General features: G+C 38.2%; 1 protein-coding gene across 1 annotated transcript in view; it reads right to left on the bottom strand.

Moving 5' to 3' along the window:
• ALOX5 (arachidonate 5-lipoxygenase) overlaps positions 1 to 19,855 on the bottom strand; it is an 825,341-nt gene that overhangs the window by 763,967 nt on the left and 41,519 nt on the right. Inside the window, exon 2 of the mRNA XM_044056362.1 lies at positions 3,469 to 3,667. Within this exon, the coding sequence (XP_043912297.1) occupies positions 3,469 to 3,667 (199 nt within the window). The remainder of the gene's footprint in view (positions 1 to 3,468; positions 3,668 to 19,855) is intronic.

Genomic DNA, 19,855 nt, shown 5'->3' with positions numbered 1-19,855 from the left:
ACTTTAAGCAACTTGAGAGGAACTAGATGAAATGGTAGGAAATTTTAGTGTTGGCATAGTGAAGGAGCTTGAAATGGAGCCAAAAAATGCCGTATCAATTAATGGCTTATTCAGTTTAAATAATGTCAAAGACCAAAAAGTATTTTGAGGCATGTAAAATTGCACTGCTGTGCTCAAGTGTACTGAACTGAAGTACAGAAATGTAGACTGAGAAATCAGTGGGAAAAGCACATTTGTGCATGTGAAAAAGGTGTGTTAGTAATATATAGCAGAACTAGCACTGAAGAAAATATGGTGACAAGCATGTTTGATCTTTTTTGCATGTTCTGTGGTCTGAAGGTGAGTGACCTAGAAATTATTCAAGCCACATATCACCTTCAACCACCCCCACCACTTTATTTTCTGATTCACTAACCAGTAAGGTTCACCTGGAAAACATGCATCATTCAGTTTTGTTATTCATCTGGGAAATATGCATTGTTCAGTTCTGTCATATTCTTTTGTTCATTCCCTTTGTTGTGAAACCAAAACTAAGCTGATTAATGTAATATAGCCAAGGGACAGTGACCACCCAAAAGAAGGCAGGCTGCAAGATTAGCTTCTGCCCATCCCTCTTTTAGTTGCCCACATAGCACTCATCATATGTCTGAACCATTTGTCATGTGAGAGAGTTGTTACTAAGAGACTTCCTTTGAAAGTGATGCAGTTAAGAGCCTTTAACACTTGTTATTACTAGTAGATTATGAAGTTTTCCCAAAATTCTTCAGGTGGATCAATATGCTGCCCACTTTAGAGCACATCCAGAAAGGGAAATGCCTACTGGAAGCAAAAAAAAAAAAAAATCTAAAAAGATGTGTCTACTAAATGCACTTCTTTAAATTCTATATTATAGCAAGAAGTCATCCACAGTTAATGGTAAGCTCACCCAGTTAATTAAAAGTTCAGGGACTGCAACCCTTGATTCTTGCCCAATTAATGCATAAGTTGGTTATAGCCCCGCTCTAAAATTTGAGACTGTCTTCTAGTGCACATACAGAAAACTAATGTTTGCAGGCTTTACTAGAGATTGGAAAAAAAAAGAAAAAAGCAGCAACATTTTGCATTTTAGCCAGAGTGCATGTAAATATATTGGGTCTATATTATATGCTCAAACGTTTAAAATTTCCACGCTCATACAATCAACACCATATAAGTGAAGTTTTAAAACTTCAAACATATAATAAAAAATAAACAAAAAAACATACCTGAACGCTTTGAACAGGGACCAAGCCCTCCTGCACCCCCCACACCCCCGCTACTTAAAAATACCAACTGCAAGATCGCAGTACAGTGAAGTAAAGGGAAATATTCCCTACGGCAATCTCTGTTGAAACTTGTGAGCTTTCAAAAGTTCGCTCATATGGTGTCGACCATATGAGGCTCGAACTTTTGAAAGTTTGTGCTTCTGATACAGACCCAACATATTGTGTAAGAACATCAGCAAATAATATTGCAAATTAAATGCTCATTTTATGTAGCAGAATTACTGATATTTAATTTTACAGCATTCCATTGAGGATGCCAGATGATACTCCTGAAGAGTGTAGTTAACTGCCAAAGGCAGCAGTTCAGATGCTGAATATTGAGATTCCATAATCATCAGCATACTTGCACGAAATCAAGCTAAAATTTTCCAAAATATGAAATTCTGCAGGCCAGAAAAGTAAAGAAAAATGACAAGCGTGATCAACTTGGGGTCCATTGAATGTTTTCAAACTATGCAATTCATTGTGTTAATTTAACAAGCATGGAGCATGTAGCATTTAATAAATATTTGTACTTTGCCCTTAATATGGTGTCTTACATCATACTTTTGTGCACTATTGGATGTGAAAAAGATTTAACTTGCAGAAAGTACTTGCAGACTGTGTACAATCCACATAAAAAGCAACCCTCTATAACTTCAGATTTGTGGTTTATACTTTTAGTCCTGTAGTGGTGTACGAGATATCAATGGTTTTGCTCATTTATTCAGTCAGAACCCATTGCCTGTCTGATTTTATTATATTCATGCGCCTTTGCAGATATTTTCTTGCATGACTGTATAAGTGCAAATAAAACTAAACAGGTTATTTTTTTACTGTTTTTTCTGCTTTACAACAGCTTATCCCTAGCATTTCTCTTTAATCCCATATTTAAGAATGATAACTTCAGCGTTTCTCTAACATCTCTCCATCATCCCTTCACTCAGTATTAACTTTCTTCCTCTTACTCTCCCCTACCCTTCCCACCATCTCATTCAATCAGTGTTTCTTCTTCATCCATCAATTCTTCACCCACTACTTATCCCTTTTTTGTTCAAACTCGTCCAGCATAATTTTCTCCTACTTGAAAAGCTTTCCAGTCATGATTCACTAAGAGAATATGGCTTACATTTCTGTTCCTCAAAGCCTGTTGGATAGTGTTTCCTTCCATGGCAACCACCTTTAATATCTCCCCATACATAGGATGTTTTCCAGCTTTATGAAAACAGGCAAACAGAATTCTTCACAAAGCTGATAAAGCAAAAGTTGTCAACAAATACTAACCCATATGACTCCTCCTTCATCTAGCCAAGTTAGTGGAAACCTAATTAAACACAAACATTTTCTGTCAGGAATGACATGATTTCCAGAATGGACACATCACCTTTAAAGCTCTCCTGTCTCTAACCAATACAATGTTTACAAACTTAAATCATGTGAAATGTGGTTTTCCTCTTTGTCAGTGCCTCTAAATCCCTTGATACTGTCTTACATACCTTCTTCCTCCTCACAGACATTGTAGGTACTAGATAGCACTGTGTTCTGCAATCCTTTCTCCCATGCCACTTGCATTGCAGAAACAAATAACTTCGTATTTAACCCACTACGATTCAGAGCATTTATCATCTCCCTACACCTATACCTTGACAGGCTTGAACTAGATGTCATTGTATAAGGTGATGATCCATCACTCTTTAGATCCAGCAATTCATCAGTATCATTAGTTTCCTTCTGCAACATTGCTGGCTGGCATTGTCTAAAGAACTGGCCACAAATATACCTAAGAATAAAACAATGCAGTTTACATTTTTTGTGTTAAAAAAATCTCACTGAACTAAAAAGTGAAATCCATAATTACACAGGTCTCTGACTAGACCCAATCCTTTCCATCTTACACCATCCCAGTACCGCAGATAAGATGTTCACCTTTAATTTGTAGGCTGCTTACAACATCTCAGACCTTCTCTGTCCCACTGCTGAATGCAGCCTTTCCATTTTTACTGCTTTCTCCCAGCCTAACAGAAATAGGCTTTGATCCCTGCTTAGCAATATGTGCCTTTCTTTATCTTTGATACAAAGGAGTAACACAGCTAACTGACTGCCACCCTCTCTTGGACATTTTTCATACCTTTACACTTGTCTAGAAAACTCTCAAACATATTATGGAAGTAAGAGAAATAAAAACCTTTTCCATCTCGAATCTCAATTTCTTTGTCACCAGATATCCATCTGTAGCATGGAAACTCAATGTAATCCCCTGAAGGCGTCTTCACAGTAATAAATTTACAGTACCAGTCATCCTGGACCCAGTATTTGCGTTTCTCGACTTTAACCAGCTGAACTTCTCCTATGTCTTCAGCTACAGTTACATCATAGGAGTCGATCTGAAACAAAAAAAAATAAATAGCATTTTAAGTTAAATCATCTGTTCTGTACAAAACCCATGCTGCAGAAATCAAAATCATTAACCAGAGACTTGTTGACTGTGATATCACTGTCTTCCAACATAAAACACTAGCAAATGTTAATTATTTCTTTTAATCTGTATACTTTGATGGTGTAAACCTGAGCTCTGGAAATATGAATGATTTGTTTAAAAGGCAAATGGAACCACGAGAACACAGAAAATACTGCTAATTAGATTTTCAAAAACTATATAAGCTACATGTTTAAGATAGAATGTGTTAAGATCAAAAGAATATTAAATGTGTACTTCAAAAATGTTCATTATCATTAGGAAATTACAGTAGAGAGCCAACATTTTTGCTGCTTTTCATGATACATCTGCATCTAGTGTCATTATTCATTGTGTTTTGGTATGGCATGATGCAAGTAAGAAATTAGTTACTGTTTGCTTACTGTACTATCTATGTGGTTACTCCAGTATTTAAACACCATATTGTTTAAAAGAGTATGAACTCTGGTTGCAAATGGAATAGAAAACTGGCAACTTCACTCAACTCGCTGATTTCGACAAAAGCAACTTGGAATACTACATTTTAATACAACATTTAATGGATAACAGAATCAAATTGGTGACTTTGCTGTTTTAGTGGCACAGCTGAATGACCGTATGAAACTTTCTAGGACTGTCTACACTGCTGTTGAATTAAATAGCTAGATTCTTCCACGTATGCCTGACAAAACACTACTTTCCCCAAATCAGTTTAAGTTATGTACAAGCATATCAGAAGATCGGCAAGTAGCTGAATGTAATGTGCATGAAAACAATCTATGTTAACTTAAGTGGTGGAAAAATATATTCAGTTTAACGCAACATACTGAAAGTATAGACAAGGAAAACAGAAGACTAAGAGTAGGAACTACAATACACAGACCTCTGTACTAATGAACGGGTATCCCTCCCCAAAACAATATTAAATATAGGGAGTATAATACAGCATACTGTTACTGTATTAATGAATGGGAGGGAGACTTTCTGAAAGCAATCACCCATATAGTACTTAAAATATTAGAAAATATAAATACATAAAATGGAAAATTATACAAAGCAAAGGCAGTGTCAGTAGCACACTTGCATTTTGTGCAGAAGGCTGTGGGTTCAATTCCCACAATGGGTAGATTGATTGCTGATACTGCAGTGTTGCATTAAGAGGGTGCTGTACTCCTAAGTGTGTCATCTTTAGATGAGATGTTAAACCAAGGCCCCATCTGCATGAGTTGGTGGTAGCTTAGGTGGATGTAAAAGATCCCACGGCACTTATCAAAAAGAGTAGAGGAAGTTCCCTAATACTCTAGCCAAATTTCTCCAAATACTATAAATACCACCTCAGGTCTCCTCTGAAAAGAGGCTACTAGCCTAGTGGGACTAACCAGTTAACAAAGTATGGATAAATGACTAAATAATAAATTAAATAAATCACAAGTAGATTGTAAGAATTTTGCTAAAGTACAGTTTATTGTTGCACAAGGTGTATGTGATATGTTACCCCTCCTCCAAAAAATTACAGTGTAGGCAAGCCCCAGATATCATATTCAAATAGTGGAAGCAGAATGATCTCACCCCCCCGAAAAAAAAATGAGTGCAGGCAAACAAGGCAATACAAATCGCAGAAGCAATGATCCCTCAAGACAGTGACATAGTCCTTTGTGTACAGTCCAGATGCTGTTACGGGAGTCAGTATACCATGATGCCCTAAATTCCATGAGGCCAGGGTAGAAGAAACAAACAAACAACAAATGGTGACCAGAGGCAGAGTGAAATATACGGCCCCTGAAGGCATTACATTCACAACAGGAGTCAAAGACCTCTGTAGCATGGGCTATACACCTTGAAATGCATTGCCGAACTTAAAACAAAAAGACACATAGCAACACTCCAGAAATTTAGCTATTAAAGACACATCACACTGGTGTCACACCCACCACCAGTTGCTAATGTTGTCCAGTATTTTTGCAAACATGGGGTATAGTGAGGAACACCCCTCCACCGCAGCTAAAGTAGCCACTCCTCTGTATGACAACAATAAGGATGTCAGAGGCAATGTGACACACCTCTGAAGTTGACGTTTCTTAGAAACAGGTACATCCCAGGAGTTTGACAGAAAACAGAAGCTGTCATCAGAAGACAAATCCCTCGATATCAACAAGTCTTAAAAAGTTACAACTGCTAGCAAATCACTGAAATTATGAGTTTCTCTATAGCAGTTTTTGCAGACAAATCTACATACAGACATGCAAATATGAGATGGCATTTACATGAAAGTATTACAAAGTGAGGCAAATGTCCTAGGCTGCTCATGCCTGTATGTGGAAGTCAGGTGAGGCCATGCTTGCAAATGTAGTACATCAGTATCAGCATGTTGGTTGACAAATCACACAGAATAAATCTACAAGACAGGAACATATACTCAGCACGCAACAGCTTGTAGAGGAGATAGACATGCTGTACCACATGCAAGATAGAGGATTAGGTGATGGGCCACATCACAGAGATAACTGGCAATGGTTTATTGCAAGTACAGGTACACAACACCTGACATTTTCTTTGTTAGAATGATGCAGACTGCCCCAGTAACATATGTTCCAACAATATATTGGCATGGTCCTGTTCTTTCTGGATGACCATCAACATGTCACTGATGCCTAATGTACTGCTGCATAAGAACAATCTGAGCCCTCAATACCATGCATATACACTGTTCTAGATGATGGCAGGTCATCAGCTGTCAGGTCATGAACAGACTAGACTCTTGGGTATAATAAATGGGAAACTGACAAGTTTTCAATGTAATTTTCCAATCGACAATATTGTAAAGTAAATACCACCGAAAGACACTTTTAGTGAACATTAACATCTACACTTCTCTTCACTGTGACCATGGAGATGGTATAAATATATGGTGGGGGGGTTTCCTCCACAGAGGGATGTGGGAGGCTCGCCTTTGCAAAAAAGCTTGTTATTCATTAAAAGTGGCTTTTAACCACATTTTTAAGGTAACCATTTTAATTGTCGGGACCCATTAGAGTGAGTCCCATAACATGGAGCCTGGATTTCCGAAAGAATGGATTTACACATATTAAGTCCAAGATGCCATTTCACAAAATATTCTCTTTTTCTCTGAGGTATGGTGATTCCAGAGTTGATATATATGTCTGTGGGGTGTGGGGTGCAGTGGGGATTTGCCCCCCTGCAAAAAGAAGTTTTAAGGAGAAGAGCAATTTTTGAAATTTGCTCTTCTCCAGGTCATGAGGTCTTGTCTTTTTTTTGGCTTTTCAGCACTTGTCATTTCAAGTGTCAACATATCAGCAGGGAGCCTTTTTCAACCATTGTCCATCAGACAAATTTTATTTGTTTTCTTCAGTTCTTTTTCGGAATCCAAAAGGTGATTCTTGCTATGTTTTGGATATCCTTCTGCTGTATCTGCAGGCCTTCCAAGATCTACACATCTCAGACCTACTCAATGACTTTTGCAGGCACATCTGCTTATTGTGCATACATCTAAACACTACAGGCAGGAGTTTCATCATCTCAAATTTTTTTTTTTTCTTAAAGAAAGGGAAAAACGAAGAACAGAAGGCCTCCTCAGACGTTCTCTCTGTATTAGGTAGAATGAGCTAATGACACTAGACTGGGAGGAGTGTCCCAGATCAAATTTACAGTAGGGGTGGGCAACTGCAAAGCCACCAAGTATAACAACAAGACACCAACAGTGAGAGAGGGTGGGGACCAGTACTAAAGCTATTAGCTTACACTCTTTTAGACAGTAAACACTATAGAAATCTTTATGACAGCACTGAGCCACAAAATGAAAGTTTTTAAACAGATAAAGGAGCAAGGAGACTCTACATAATGCTTTTAACTGCAAACAAATCAGTTACCCGTGCAGATTAGTTAATAGCAATAAAATGTAAAAAGTATGCAGCAGGTAATAAAAAGTGCTATATATAAATTGCTAGAAGCAATAACCATTTTAAATAAGCCAAAAAAACAGGATACTTATCTCAGATCAGAGTTGTAGTCAATGCCCCTCCTCCACTCTGATTTTGGTAGTCAGTTAGGTATGATAAGGCTGCTTGTCACTATAGGGTCCACATGTGCTCCCAATTTATGCTAATCTAGTGGTGCTTGCATGGGAGGAAAAAAACATTCGTTTAACTCTGCATTTTTTAAATATTGAAAAATTTATTTGAGATTCTAGATGATATCTTTGGTTTATAGGAAGGCCCAGATGAAATAATTAATGATTGTTTGTTATTTATTTAAATAGCACTACTTTTTTTTAGATTTACTTTCAGTTTTAATGGAGAAAGTATTAATTATTTAGATGTTTTAATTACACAGTCTGATGAAGGTTTAAGACCAAGGATTTTTAGGAAGCCTACATTCAGCAATTCTTATTTGCATTTTAACAGCCATCACTCTTTTAGATTTAAGAGCATTTTATAGGGATAATTTATAAAGGTGGCTAGGATGGCATCATGATTTAGTGAGCTGGAAGTTGAATTTGATAAATCAGTTAAATGTTCCCTGGAAGGGGATACCCATGTCAGCTGGCTATTAAAAAATGAGGACTGAAGTAAGAGGAAAATGGGGCAAGAAATATAAACACCTATTTGGTACAGGTCCAAGTCTAATTACTAGTCAAGAAGATGAACAGGGTAACAGGTTCAGCCCAGATTTTCAAAAAGCCCTAGTGGTCCAATATAATGTTGGTTACAATAAGGTAAAAAACTATTGTTAAGAACAATTAGAACATTATAAGGGAAAATTCGATAGTGTTTGACGTGGTTAGATCTGGCCATACAGTTGTTTTCAAGATAGATAGAAATGTTAAACGTTTATCTAGAATACACAAAAACAAGCTAATGTGGTAGTAGAAATGATACAAAAAGGTGTGGTTTCTGTAAACAATATACCTCTGTTTCACAATCTGAATTTTTGAATCTCGAGAATGATGCAGGTTTTTTTTATTTTTTTTTTTGAAGTTGCAGAATGGTAATTGTTCCTAACCGGGGTGGTTTACATTTCTATCTGTTTGGTTTGCCTTAGTTTTTCTGTAAGCAAAACAGAAAGGCCCTTAAGAAAAAAAATTCATGAGCATCAATATGATATTTAAACCAAAAATTTAAAACAATGCTCTTTTTAAGCTTGCTCAGACTTGCAAAAGTTTTAGAGGTTTTAAGTTTTGGACCCTGCAGAAAATCCATATGGATCCCCAGGGAGGATAATGGGAAATCAAACAGGAATACAAGAAAATGCTTTGACAGTTTAGGGTGCATGCAGCCTCTCCACATGGCCTTAATGAACATGTTTCTTTACAGTCAATCTTAACATTGCACTTATTCGTGTATACTTTATTTACTTAAGTGTAGATTTTTGTGTATGTATTTTCTTGGATGTGCATATGTATTTTTTACTATATTTGAATAATTCTACATGTACATGTATTTTAATACAGCTTTTACTGGATGAAATGGTACTATTATGTTACAAAGGGAATTTATTTACATATGGAGCCCTTTTATAATGAGGGTCTGTTTTTGATTGTTTTGTTTCTCAAAACTCCCTTAAATGATTGTTATATTAAGGAAATGATGCAATACATGCTGTTGATTCTGAAGAAGTCCCTGTTTTTTTGTGGAATGAAAGCACTTAATCAATTAACGTTTTTTGGTGATTTATAATTTATGGTAGTCATTGCATAACCTTATTCTACTCCTTTACAGAATAATTTTCATTGTCTATTAGTAAGGCTACATGATATATATATATAAAGACAAAATCCACTGCAACTGAGAGGCTGTAGTTAAAAAGAAAGTAACTTGTTGTAAAATATAAACTTCGGACTCAACACGACTTAATATAGTTTTAAGAATAAAAAGATTTATTTGGTGGTAAGCGCTTTCGCGTACCTTCCTGTACGCTTCTTCAGACCATAAAAACTTTCTACAAAATGAGCAACTTTATATACTAAATTCATCACCACTTAATTATCTAAACAAGCAATCATGCACACTCAATAATTCAATAAAACAATTAAGAAAGTTTAGAAAATACTGCAGTTAAAAAACAGCTTTACAAAGACATTTTCTGAATGCACTTCCACTAGAAAGTTAAAAAACAAACAGACAAAATCAATACTTAAACATTCACTATAGCTGAATGATAAGGGCAATTTTCAGGATTGAGTTATTATGGCTTATATTAAGGCTACATGATGTTAACAGTGGTTTCAATGACATAATAATAAGGTATTCAGTATAAAAATGATGCAAGATATACATCCCAGCTGGATTAATACATATGAGAAGGAACACTAGAAGAGGGATCTTAATAAGACCCACTACTGAAAAGGATCAAAATTGAAGGTGGGGCCTATTTCTTTTGTGACCATCAAAAAAAAATTACTCATATAATTACTTACGTAGTTTATGTAGTTCAGTAACTGGAATAACTGAGCCAAAATCTGTAACACGCCAAAATCAAAACTAAATAATCAAAGGCATAGGTGTATGGAAAGTTGCAAGGCACCTGACCATGGAATAAGTAAACTTTACTTTATTTACCAAAATAAAAATAAAAGCAGATAAAAAGTTGAGCAAATGCTTTTGTGTCCTGAAGTGGTATAAGAGGATGTCGTCAGAACTAAATTCATTCCATTAACACTTTGTTATTTAAATAATGTCCGCAAACCAATAGTGTTTCCATTTAAACAGACGGTATAATATATTAAGATACATTTCCAGCCCTTAAAACAGTTTAAAACAAAATTGTCTGTCTGCCATAATAAATAAAAAATAAGTAATTCCCATACCTGTCATAAAACACCTGAAAAATCTTAAAAATTGCAACTCTGTATAACTATAAAGTGAAACATGGAATATATATATATATATATATATATATATATATATATATATATATATATATATATACACACACACACACACACATACATATAAAATGTTTATGCTAAATTTTCCAATTTAAGAACAGTGTTTTCCAAAATCTACACATCTCAGACCTACTCAATGACTTTTGCAGGCACCTCTGCTTATTGTGCATACGTCTAAACACTACAGGCAGGAGTTTCATCATCTCAAACTGGAAATCCATGATGTGTCCACATTTGCAATTAAGCCTGCACATCTGACAAAGAAACAACAAGATCTGGGAGAGATAGATGGGACATCCCTGTATCCGTATCTGGGGAAATGTTGATGACAGGCATTGTAAAAAAAAAAACTTTTCTAACTTTAATCTCCAAGATTCTGTAATCTAGTGACTGTCTGAGCCCAGAACTAGTGCCTCTGAGATATCATTACCATGGAATAGGCTGGTGGCTTCATCACTGACATATGCACACAGAAAAGGGGCACATACCATTTAATGTTGACAGTGTTCATCATACCATGTATAATTTATACAAGTTACCATATGGTCGCCATTGTGTGGAACATGCCATCCATTAACCATAGCCAGCATGATGTTCTAGAGGTATCAGACATGTTTCTGTGTGTAATTAAGAAGCATATTCACACCTTTCCCTCTGCCAAGATGAGCTGATGCAGTATGACATTACCTGATTTCAGGCATATATAATCTTCCATGATGGCTGCAGTGGTTGATAGTGTCTTTAGTTCTGCTGACCCACACTGTCTTCACTTTTGCCTGACCAGTTGTTGCCGGGACCTGTTTTGGGAAATGTGCTGCAGGACCACTGCTGGAGTGCTGGCTGCACAATACTGGTATATCACAGCCAGGATGTCATTCAAGGTGGTGGCTTCTTCCATAGCATTTTCTGTGAATCTTGCCACTTTAACATTCTGTAGGTTGGTTAAAGAATGATCCTAGACTGCACTCTTTGTCGATTCCTCTCCATGGGCAGTAATTCCTCTTCCCCTGCACCATATGCTATGCTTTCTTAAGCATCTCAAATAACTTTTTTCCATTTCTTTGATTTTCTCAATGGTATGCATACCTTTCCAATCTTTGGAGTATCGTGGCATTGTACATCTATCCCCAGTGATACCAGGGACCACTCCCATGGGATCTGCAGCTCTGTCATCCTCATATTGTTTCCTTTTCTGAGCCTCTATTTGATATTTTTCTAGTCTTATGGGATCCAAAGTATTCTTCCATTGCACTTTTATGTCAGCAGCATACAAAATACCTGTGGAAGTGCTAAATACTATGGGAATAATGTTGTTGTCAGCTATGCCATCTTGTAGGTGCTATACAGGGAGTGTATATTCACTGAAGTGTCATTCAGGGAGTTGGTATTTCTTGTAGATAAGTTGATAAGTTTCTCGAATTTGCTTTCAGAAACAGGCTTTCAGCATCCCTGTATGCTTCTAGCAGCTTCTCTACAGGGAATATGTATTCAACCTTTTGTAGTGGAACTCAAACATATATTTTATTTTCTTCAGTAAGAGCTACCCATGGATATTGCTGGAGAATAATCACAAACTTTGAGCAGTTTTTACTTAACTGGAGATACCTGCTATCTACTACACTTCTTAAAACTTTTGAGACTATTGTTTGATTTTCTTGGATTTTAAAGTTCAATCGTTAAGTGCCATAACTTATGAGCCCTGTTCTAAAAGCCTTACATTAGATGTATTTAGTAGTGTCTTCTCAGAAGGGCTATAGGAATATAAATTCACATGAATCAGGGTATATGTAATATTGGATGATGTCAAAACAATTATGTGTACAAGTCTCTCAATGACCCAGTAGCTGTGTAAATTATCTGTAAGTAACAACGTTATTAACAATGAAATGCTATGGGATCATACAGATAGTACTAGGGTTCCCACTCATCCTTTTTTTCAAGGAACAGTTTGTTTTATTCAGTTGTGTCCTATGAACAGACATTAAAATAGCAAATGCCCTGACAAATGTTTCTAACTTTCCTCTAAATATTACAGAAAATTGTGAAACTGTACTTCAAAAACAATTATTAACAAAATGAAAAAAATAACTAACAATTTACAAAACAGATCTGCTATTTCAGTAATAATTAAAATGCATACTTTGCATTTGTGATGGAGTGTTTTGTCCTGCAAAACTTCACATTTCAAAAAGTATTTCCATTTTGGGCATCAACAAATGTGACAGCCTTAACCAGCATTATTCCTTTTTGCTTGTTGATAAATGAAGTATAGATTATGAATGAAATGTTACCTTCTAGGTGTAACACCATATTTCTACACAGCCTGTTCATACAGTCTGGAATGCATACTTTCACAGACTTCCAAGTTACTCTTTACTCTCCTATTCAAGTATCTGACATACTGATGGTAGTGTTCTACAGATCTGTCTACTATTGCATGTACCAAACATTAAAACCACCTACTGCATGTCTTTGGAATGTTGGAGGAAACCGGAGCACCTGTAGGAAATCCACCCAAACACAGGGAGGACATGCAGACTCCACACTGAAGGCATCGCAGCCGAGAATCAAACATCTCAAACATTTCCCTTCTACTGCTACAGTAAAAATTAAGTTTACTTTTTAACAAATGACTAACTCTATTCCTTCATCTTTAATGGTCGATTACATGGTATGTTAGTGACTTACACACCATATGGAGAAGTGACCAGGACCTACCCCTACTATTGTATACATCTATATAAAGGTTACCACAAAATACAAGGAGATGGTGGAAAACAAATGAGCAACTATCCCAAAACTTCAAGGCTGTAGAAATACAGTATTTAATGGCACCCAAATCTATATAAAGGTAGCATAGGTTGCTTGAATAGTTCATATCTTGAGAAGCTGTACCTGGCAGCTGTATTCTGTTACACTTTTAAGGTATGTTATAATTTCCTTTTCTAGATTCAAAATTATATTTTCAGTGCTAATCCTTTCTCAGTTGCTGTTATATGCAAAGTTGATACATTTGTGGACTCCATTGTCTCTTTTAGGACATGAAGCATCTACAGGTGGGCAGCAAATCAAACTGAAAGATTTCTTAGCAGGTAGCAAAAGCTGACCTGTATATGGTTTTCATTAAAGCAACTAATATGACAGGAAAGAATTATTCAGATTAAAAAGAATGGGTGGAGGTTAAAATCCATAACTGTCTAAGAACAAAACAGGGTTTTCAGTGTTAGTGAGAAAAGGCCGACCATGAAAATTATCCACCAGTGGTCCGACAGTGAAGGGAAATAAGTAATGACTGGTTAAAAGAAAGTTCCAGTTAAATAACATTTACAGTTGCAGTTTGGATGTTCATATTTTAAAAAAAAGTGCAGTTGGTTAGAAAGAATAAGTTCCCTACCTAACCAGCAACACTTTATTTTAGCATTAGATACTGGCACTGACAGGTCAACAACACTGCAGTGTGTTTTCAAAATGGTTCTAGAATGTTTACAATTTTTTTTGGGGGGGGGGGCGGTTGATAGAAAATACTCTGCCTCACTAAAACTCAATATTCTTATTCTACTTTAGATGATCCGCTTATTTACTATTTGTTGACTGAGTTGGTCCCACTAGCGAGGTCCTCTTTTCAGGGAGACCTGAAGAGGTATTTATACTAACTAGGGGCAATTTGGCCAGAGCACCTGGGAACTTATGCTACTCTTTTTTCAATAAGTGTCATGGGATCTTTTACATCCACCTGAGCTATCACCATCTCAGGCAGATGATACCTTGGTTTTAACATTTCATTCATAAGGTGTCGCAGTCAGGAGTGCAACACTCCCCTTATGCTACACTGCAGTGTCAGTACTGGAAATGAATCCAAGTAGATGGTGTAGGAATAGAACTTACAACCTCCTAATTTTCTTGCACCAAAGGCAAGAGTGCGACCTGTTGAGACTGACACTACGATAGTATTGTACACAAAGATAGTAAATATAGTTGATGAAATATTTTTTAATGTTCTTGCATCATCAGACTAAAGTTACATATGTTGAATTTGTGTAAAATAATCTGTATAATCTTTTCATAGGTTAGTACTAGGCTATTGGCCCTAGGCCCTATACAAGCCTAGCCATAACAATTCCCTGGATATTTCTTCCCAACAGATTTACTTCCCTGGACCCCTGTCTAGCAGGACAACTGACATGATCCCTGGGGTGAATTTCCTATCTCCCATCCAATCATCAAGGTTCCTTTTGAAGAGGGCCAAGGAGGTGCTCTGCTTGACATGTATGGGCAGTCTATTCCAGATTATGGGGAGTCTCTGGGTGAGGAACCTATCCCTCCAGCATGTTTTGTTCATTGTGATGACAAGGTTTAGATCCCTGGAGCATGTGGCTCTGAGGGATTGGCGTTTCTTTAAGTGGAGCATGTCCAACAGCTCAGGGTTTGACATGACCTTGTATGTTAAGCAGAGATCGCCTCTGAGTAGACGATATGCCACAGAGTATAGCTGGAGTTTTTTTAAAAAGTCAGCATATGGCATCTGCTTTAGGCCTGTGATACTTTTAGTGAGGTATTTCTGCGGCCTTTCCAGCTGTTGCAGATGTCTTCTGAGGTACATACCAAATGGGGCGTTATACTCTATAATGGGTCTAATGAGGGATGAGTATAGTGGGACAATGACCTCCTTTTTTCTGGATGAAAAGCCCTTAGTGATGAGGTGTGCCACATAGAAGGATTTCCTGACTGTTGTGGCGATGAGATTATCGAAGGTGAGACCACTGTCCACCTATGTCCCTAAGTCTCTCATCACACTTTCGGTGTTTAGTGTACTGCCACCTATGTGGTAATTCATGGGTACATGTAACTATACATTTCTTGGCATTAAGCTTGAGCCCATGGCTCTGGCACCAAGCATCTGTTTCTGTAAGGCCCTTTTGTAAAATATCCACATCATTTGGGGATTCAGTAATGGTTCCCAGTTGTCAGTCATCTGTGAATTTTGTTAGCCAGAGTCCCTTAGTTTTGGCCTGTACTTCAGAGAAGTTGATGCCAAACAAGAGCGGTCCCAGGACTGAACCCTGAGGTACTCCACTTGTCACTTGTCTGGAGCTGGATTTGGAGTCGGCCATTTTTACAGTCTGGGTTCCATCAGTAAGCCAGTTGGCTACCCAACAAGTGACGTAGGGATTTATGCCCAGCTTAGTAAGTTTATCTATGATTCCTGAATGGGGGATTGTGTTGAAGGCCTTGGTGAGGTCCAGATAGACTGTGTGGACCACCTTACCCTCGTCCACAGCTCTGGAGACTGATTCAAAGAAGTCTATCAGGTTCAGGAGACAAGATTGGCCCTTCATGAACCCAAACTGGATGGGGTCCAGTGTTTGATGGTTGCCAATGTCTTTGTTTATAAGTTCCATGCCCTTGCAGATCAGGCTCGTAAGACTGATGGGCCAGTAGTTCCCAGGATCCTAGGTGGATCCCCTCTTGTGGAGTGGGATAACTGTAGCTGTGCGCCACTCAGTGGGCACGAAGCCTGAGGTGAGGCTATGATTAAACATGACACTTAGGTGAGGTGCCAGTTCATTTTGTAGTTCATGTAGTACACAGCCCGGGATGTCATCTGGTCCCATGGATGCTGTATTCTTAGCTTTGGAAAGTATGGTTTCTACCTGTGTGGCCATGATTACTGGAATTTGGCAATCTTTTGGTATTGAGATGGGCCCTTTAGGGGGGTGAGAGGGGGGTGAAGTTGTCACTAAATCGATCTGCCAGGATGTTGGCAATATCCTTGGGATCAGTATATTTAATGCCATTCTGTTGTAGCTCAGAGCAGATCTGAGCATTGCCATTTAGATTCTTGACATAACTATAGAATGCCTTGTGGTTGTCTTTGGAATCTTTGGCAATTTTATTTTCCTAACTAGCTTTTGAGGATTTTATGAGGGCTCTCAGCTTCTTATTGAAGCTGGTAATGGAGTTCTTTGCATCCTGGGATTTTCCTCTTTTCTGCAACAGTTTCTTCCTTCTGTTGTATAGTTTGTTTATGGCAGGGGACCACCTGATTGGCTTCCTTTTTTTGGAGGAGAGCATCTTGGTTCTATTTGGGATGGCACGATTCATGCATGAGTGGATGTGATCGTACAGTGCCTTAGTGTAGGACTCAGCAGTCAAACTTTCAGATCCTGTCTGCATGGATGCCATGAAGTTTGTCACTTCTGACTTGAGTAGCATGAAGTTGGCTTTGGAGAAGTTTTTTATGGAGGTTTTCTTACTGGGGGTGGGGGTGGGATGTGGATGTCAAGGGTGATTTGCTTATGGTCAGACTTGACCAATGAGGGGGTAACCACTAGTGTGGAGCATCTATCTCCCATGTTGGTAATGACCAGGTCTAGGACATTGGAGCCCCTGGTGGGACAATGGATTAGTTGATCCAGGGCATTAAAATTTATGAATTCCAAGAACCGTTGGGAAAAGATGTTGGTACCCAAGGAGTTTTCCCAGTTAATGGCAAGGTAGTTGAAATCACCCAGTATTAGGGTGTTTGGTTGTATCTTAATATTTTCCAGTATGTCTAGAAAGGTGTAGTGAGAATCTTGGAGCATGGTGGGGGATCTGTAGCAAGCTACAATTTGGATTGCATTCTTACCTAGTGTTAGTTGCACCTGAAGAATTTCAGATGCACTGTGTTGAGCAACTAGCCTGGATGTGTGAATATCCTTGGTGAATATGGACACTCCTCCACTTTTAGTGTTTCGGTCTTGGTTTGGTGGCCAAAAAGCATGGTAAGAGTTGTAGCCTGGTATTGCAGGGGTGCTCTCTGGAGCCTTGAACCAGGTCTCAGTTACTGCACAAATATCGATGTTCTCCATTTTTAGGAGTGCCTCATGAGTGCATTTTGAGGTTTAGACTTCTAGCACTGAGTAGCATTACCTTCAAATTTTGCAGCTTGTATCTCTTACAGTGGTGGTTTTGTCCTTTGAACCTTGCCTAAAAAAGGCACTATAGGGGTGGCAAGAGCTTTAGCCAGTAACCTGAATCCCAGGGGTGACAGGTGCAGACCATCTCTGGCAAAGCATCGTGGTTTGTCGATCATGTCTTCCCAGGCAGACAGATACTGGATCCCCTTTGAATGACAACAGAAGCTTAGCCAATTGTTGAAGTCAATCATTTTGTCCTTATACTGTGGTATCATTCTGCGTGAAGGCAGGATGCTACTCAGGGCTAGGGTCATACCTGCCTGGGCCACATGATCTGAGAGCTCTTCCATGTCTCTTTTCATGTAGACAAGGGAGGTACATCTCAAGTCATTCACTCCAACATGAACAATGACAGAGTTGTATTTGTACTTGTTGTGGAGTGACTTGAGTACATGTGTTATGTGGCGGATCCTGGCACCCGACAGGCAGCTGACTGTAATTTTCTCATTGTTCAGCCTGGTGAGTGGGACATCAGTGTGCCTGACTATAGTATCACCTATGGCTAAAGTGTTGGGTACATTGTCTTGCCTTAGGGGCTGTTGTTGGGTGGCACACTGGTGTTGTGAGCTATGTGTCACTTTGGTTGTGACAGGTGTTTGTTTGCATTTCAGATTCAGAAGTCCTTGTTGCTTGGGCAGGTTAATGTTAAGGGCCTCCACATATGTGGGTTTAGTGTTGCTATGTGTGGGTGTTGATGGTGTGGGTTTTAAAGAGCTATGTGTTGCTTGAGGTGTAGTGCAGGTGTTAACCTTCTCCTCTTGACTGTCTAGCACAATCTTGGCTGGAGAGACCTTTGCTTTCAGTTTGGCTATGTAAGTGCATCTCTCGCAGGTTGTAGTGTGGATAGGAGGAGGAGAGGCTTGTCTGTGTACATGAGGCAGTTGCCACATTGCCCCAGTATGCCCAGATTAACCAGGTGGACTGGAGAAATCACTGGAAGCTGACCCTTGGACATGCCTGTTTAGGTGCTTTTTTTGTAAAGTACAAGAGCTGTTTCCCTTACCTTTGCAAGGTACTTTGCAATTATAGGCTGTTTAGTGCCTATGATTAATTGCTCCTTATTGACAAGGAATGTTGAGTGCTTGTATCAGTTTCAGGCTTTCTAGTGCTTTCCAGCAGGTTCTAGAGCAAGTGCTAGTTACAGGGGTTCAGATTTTAGTGCTACTGCTGAGAAACCAGCTAGTTCAGAGTAGACTTCCTGGCACATGGAATAGTTTAACCATAGACCTGTGGTGCTGCACGATGTGAAAAATGCACAAACATATGCTTTTTTAAGCCAGAAAGTTGAAAGGGATAGAAATCAGCCCAAAAAGGCTAATAAAATTACAATTTCAGAGCTAGAAACCACTCCTCAAGTGTTAGGCAGTACAATGCTCACCACTCCCACTGGTAAGCAGTAGGACTTCCCTCTACCACAGCAAGGTCTGCATACCTCTGAACACAGAAAATAAAATCCTGAGACAAGCAAAGCCTGGGATCTTGACTATACTGGCTAGGAAAGGTGGGAAACGAGCAAACAATACAGTATTTGTTTTGTTTGTTTGTTTTTTTGTTAAAATAGGCTAAACAATGCAATAATACAGTAAATAAACACAGAAAAGGCTAACATACTTGAGTGTATAGTCCTAAACAGTAAATGCAATTAAAACTCTACAAAATTAGCAATTTAAAATGTTTTAAATGAAGCAAGGCAAGCACACAACTGAAAAACGATTTAAGAGGCAGTAATACAGTAGAATAAGTAACTAGTCTACATATACAGAAAAGTCTATATATACAGAAAAGCAGCTAAAACACACAAACAATTCAGATGCAGTGCAACCTAGAGCACTTGAGTTGTAGCAATATAAAGGCAAATACTGTTTTAATAAATGCACTAAAATATACTTTATATTTCCAAAATGTTTGAGAAGCACAGTCAGAGCACAAGGAGATTCAGGCAACTTTTTTTTGTTAAAGAAAGGGAAAAAACGAGGAACAGAAGGGCTTCTCAGACGTTCTCTCTGTATTAGGTAGAATGAGCTAATGACACTAGACTGGGAGGAGTGTCCCAGGTCAAATTTACAGTAGGGGTGGGCAACTGCAAAGCCACCAAGTATAACAACAAGACACCAACAGTGAGAGAGGGTGGGGACCAGTACTAAAGCTATTAGCCTACACTCTTTTAGGCAGTAAACACTACAGAAATATTTATGACAGCACTGAGCCACAAAATGAAAGTTTTTAAACAGATAAAGGAGCAAGGAGACTCTAC

The sequence above is a fragment of the Protopterus annectens genome, chromosome 14.part0 (assembly GCF_019279795.1).
Source record: "Protopterus annectens isolate FY-2018-M chromosome 14.part0, PAN1.0, whole genome shotgun sequence".
NCBI lineage: Eukaryota > Metazoa > Chordata > Ceratodontiformes > Protopteridae > Protopterus > Protopterus annectens.
Note: the sequence above shows the minus strand (reverse complement) of the source record. Positions and strands in the feature narration are given on the sequence as shown.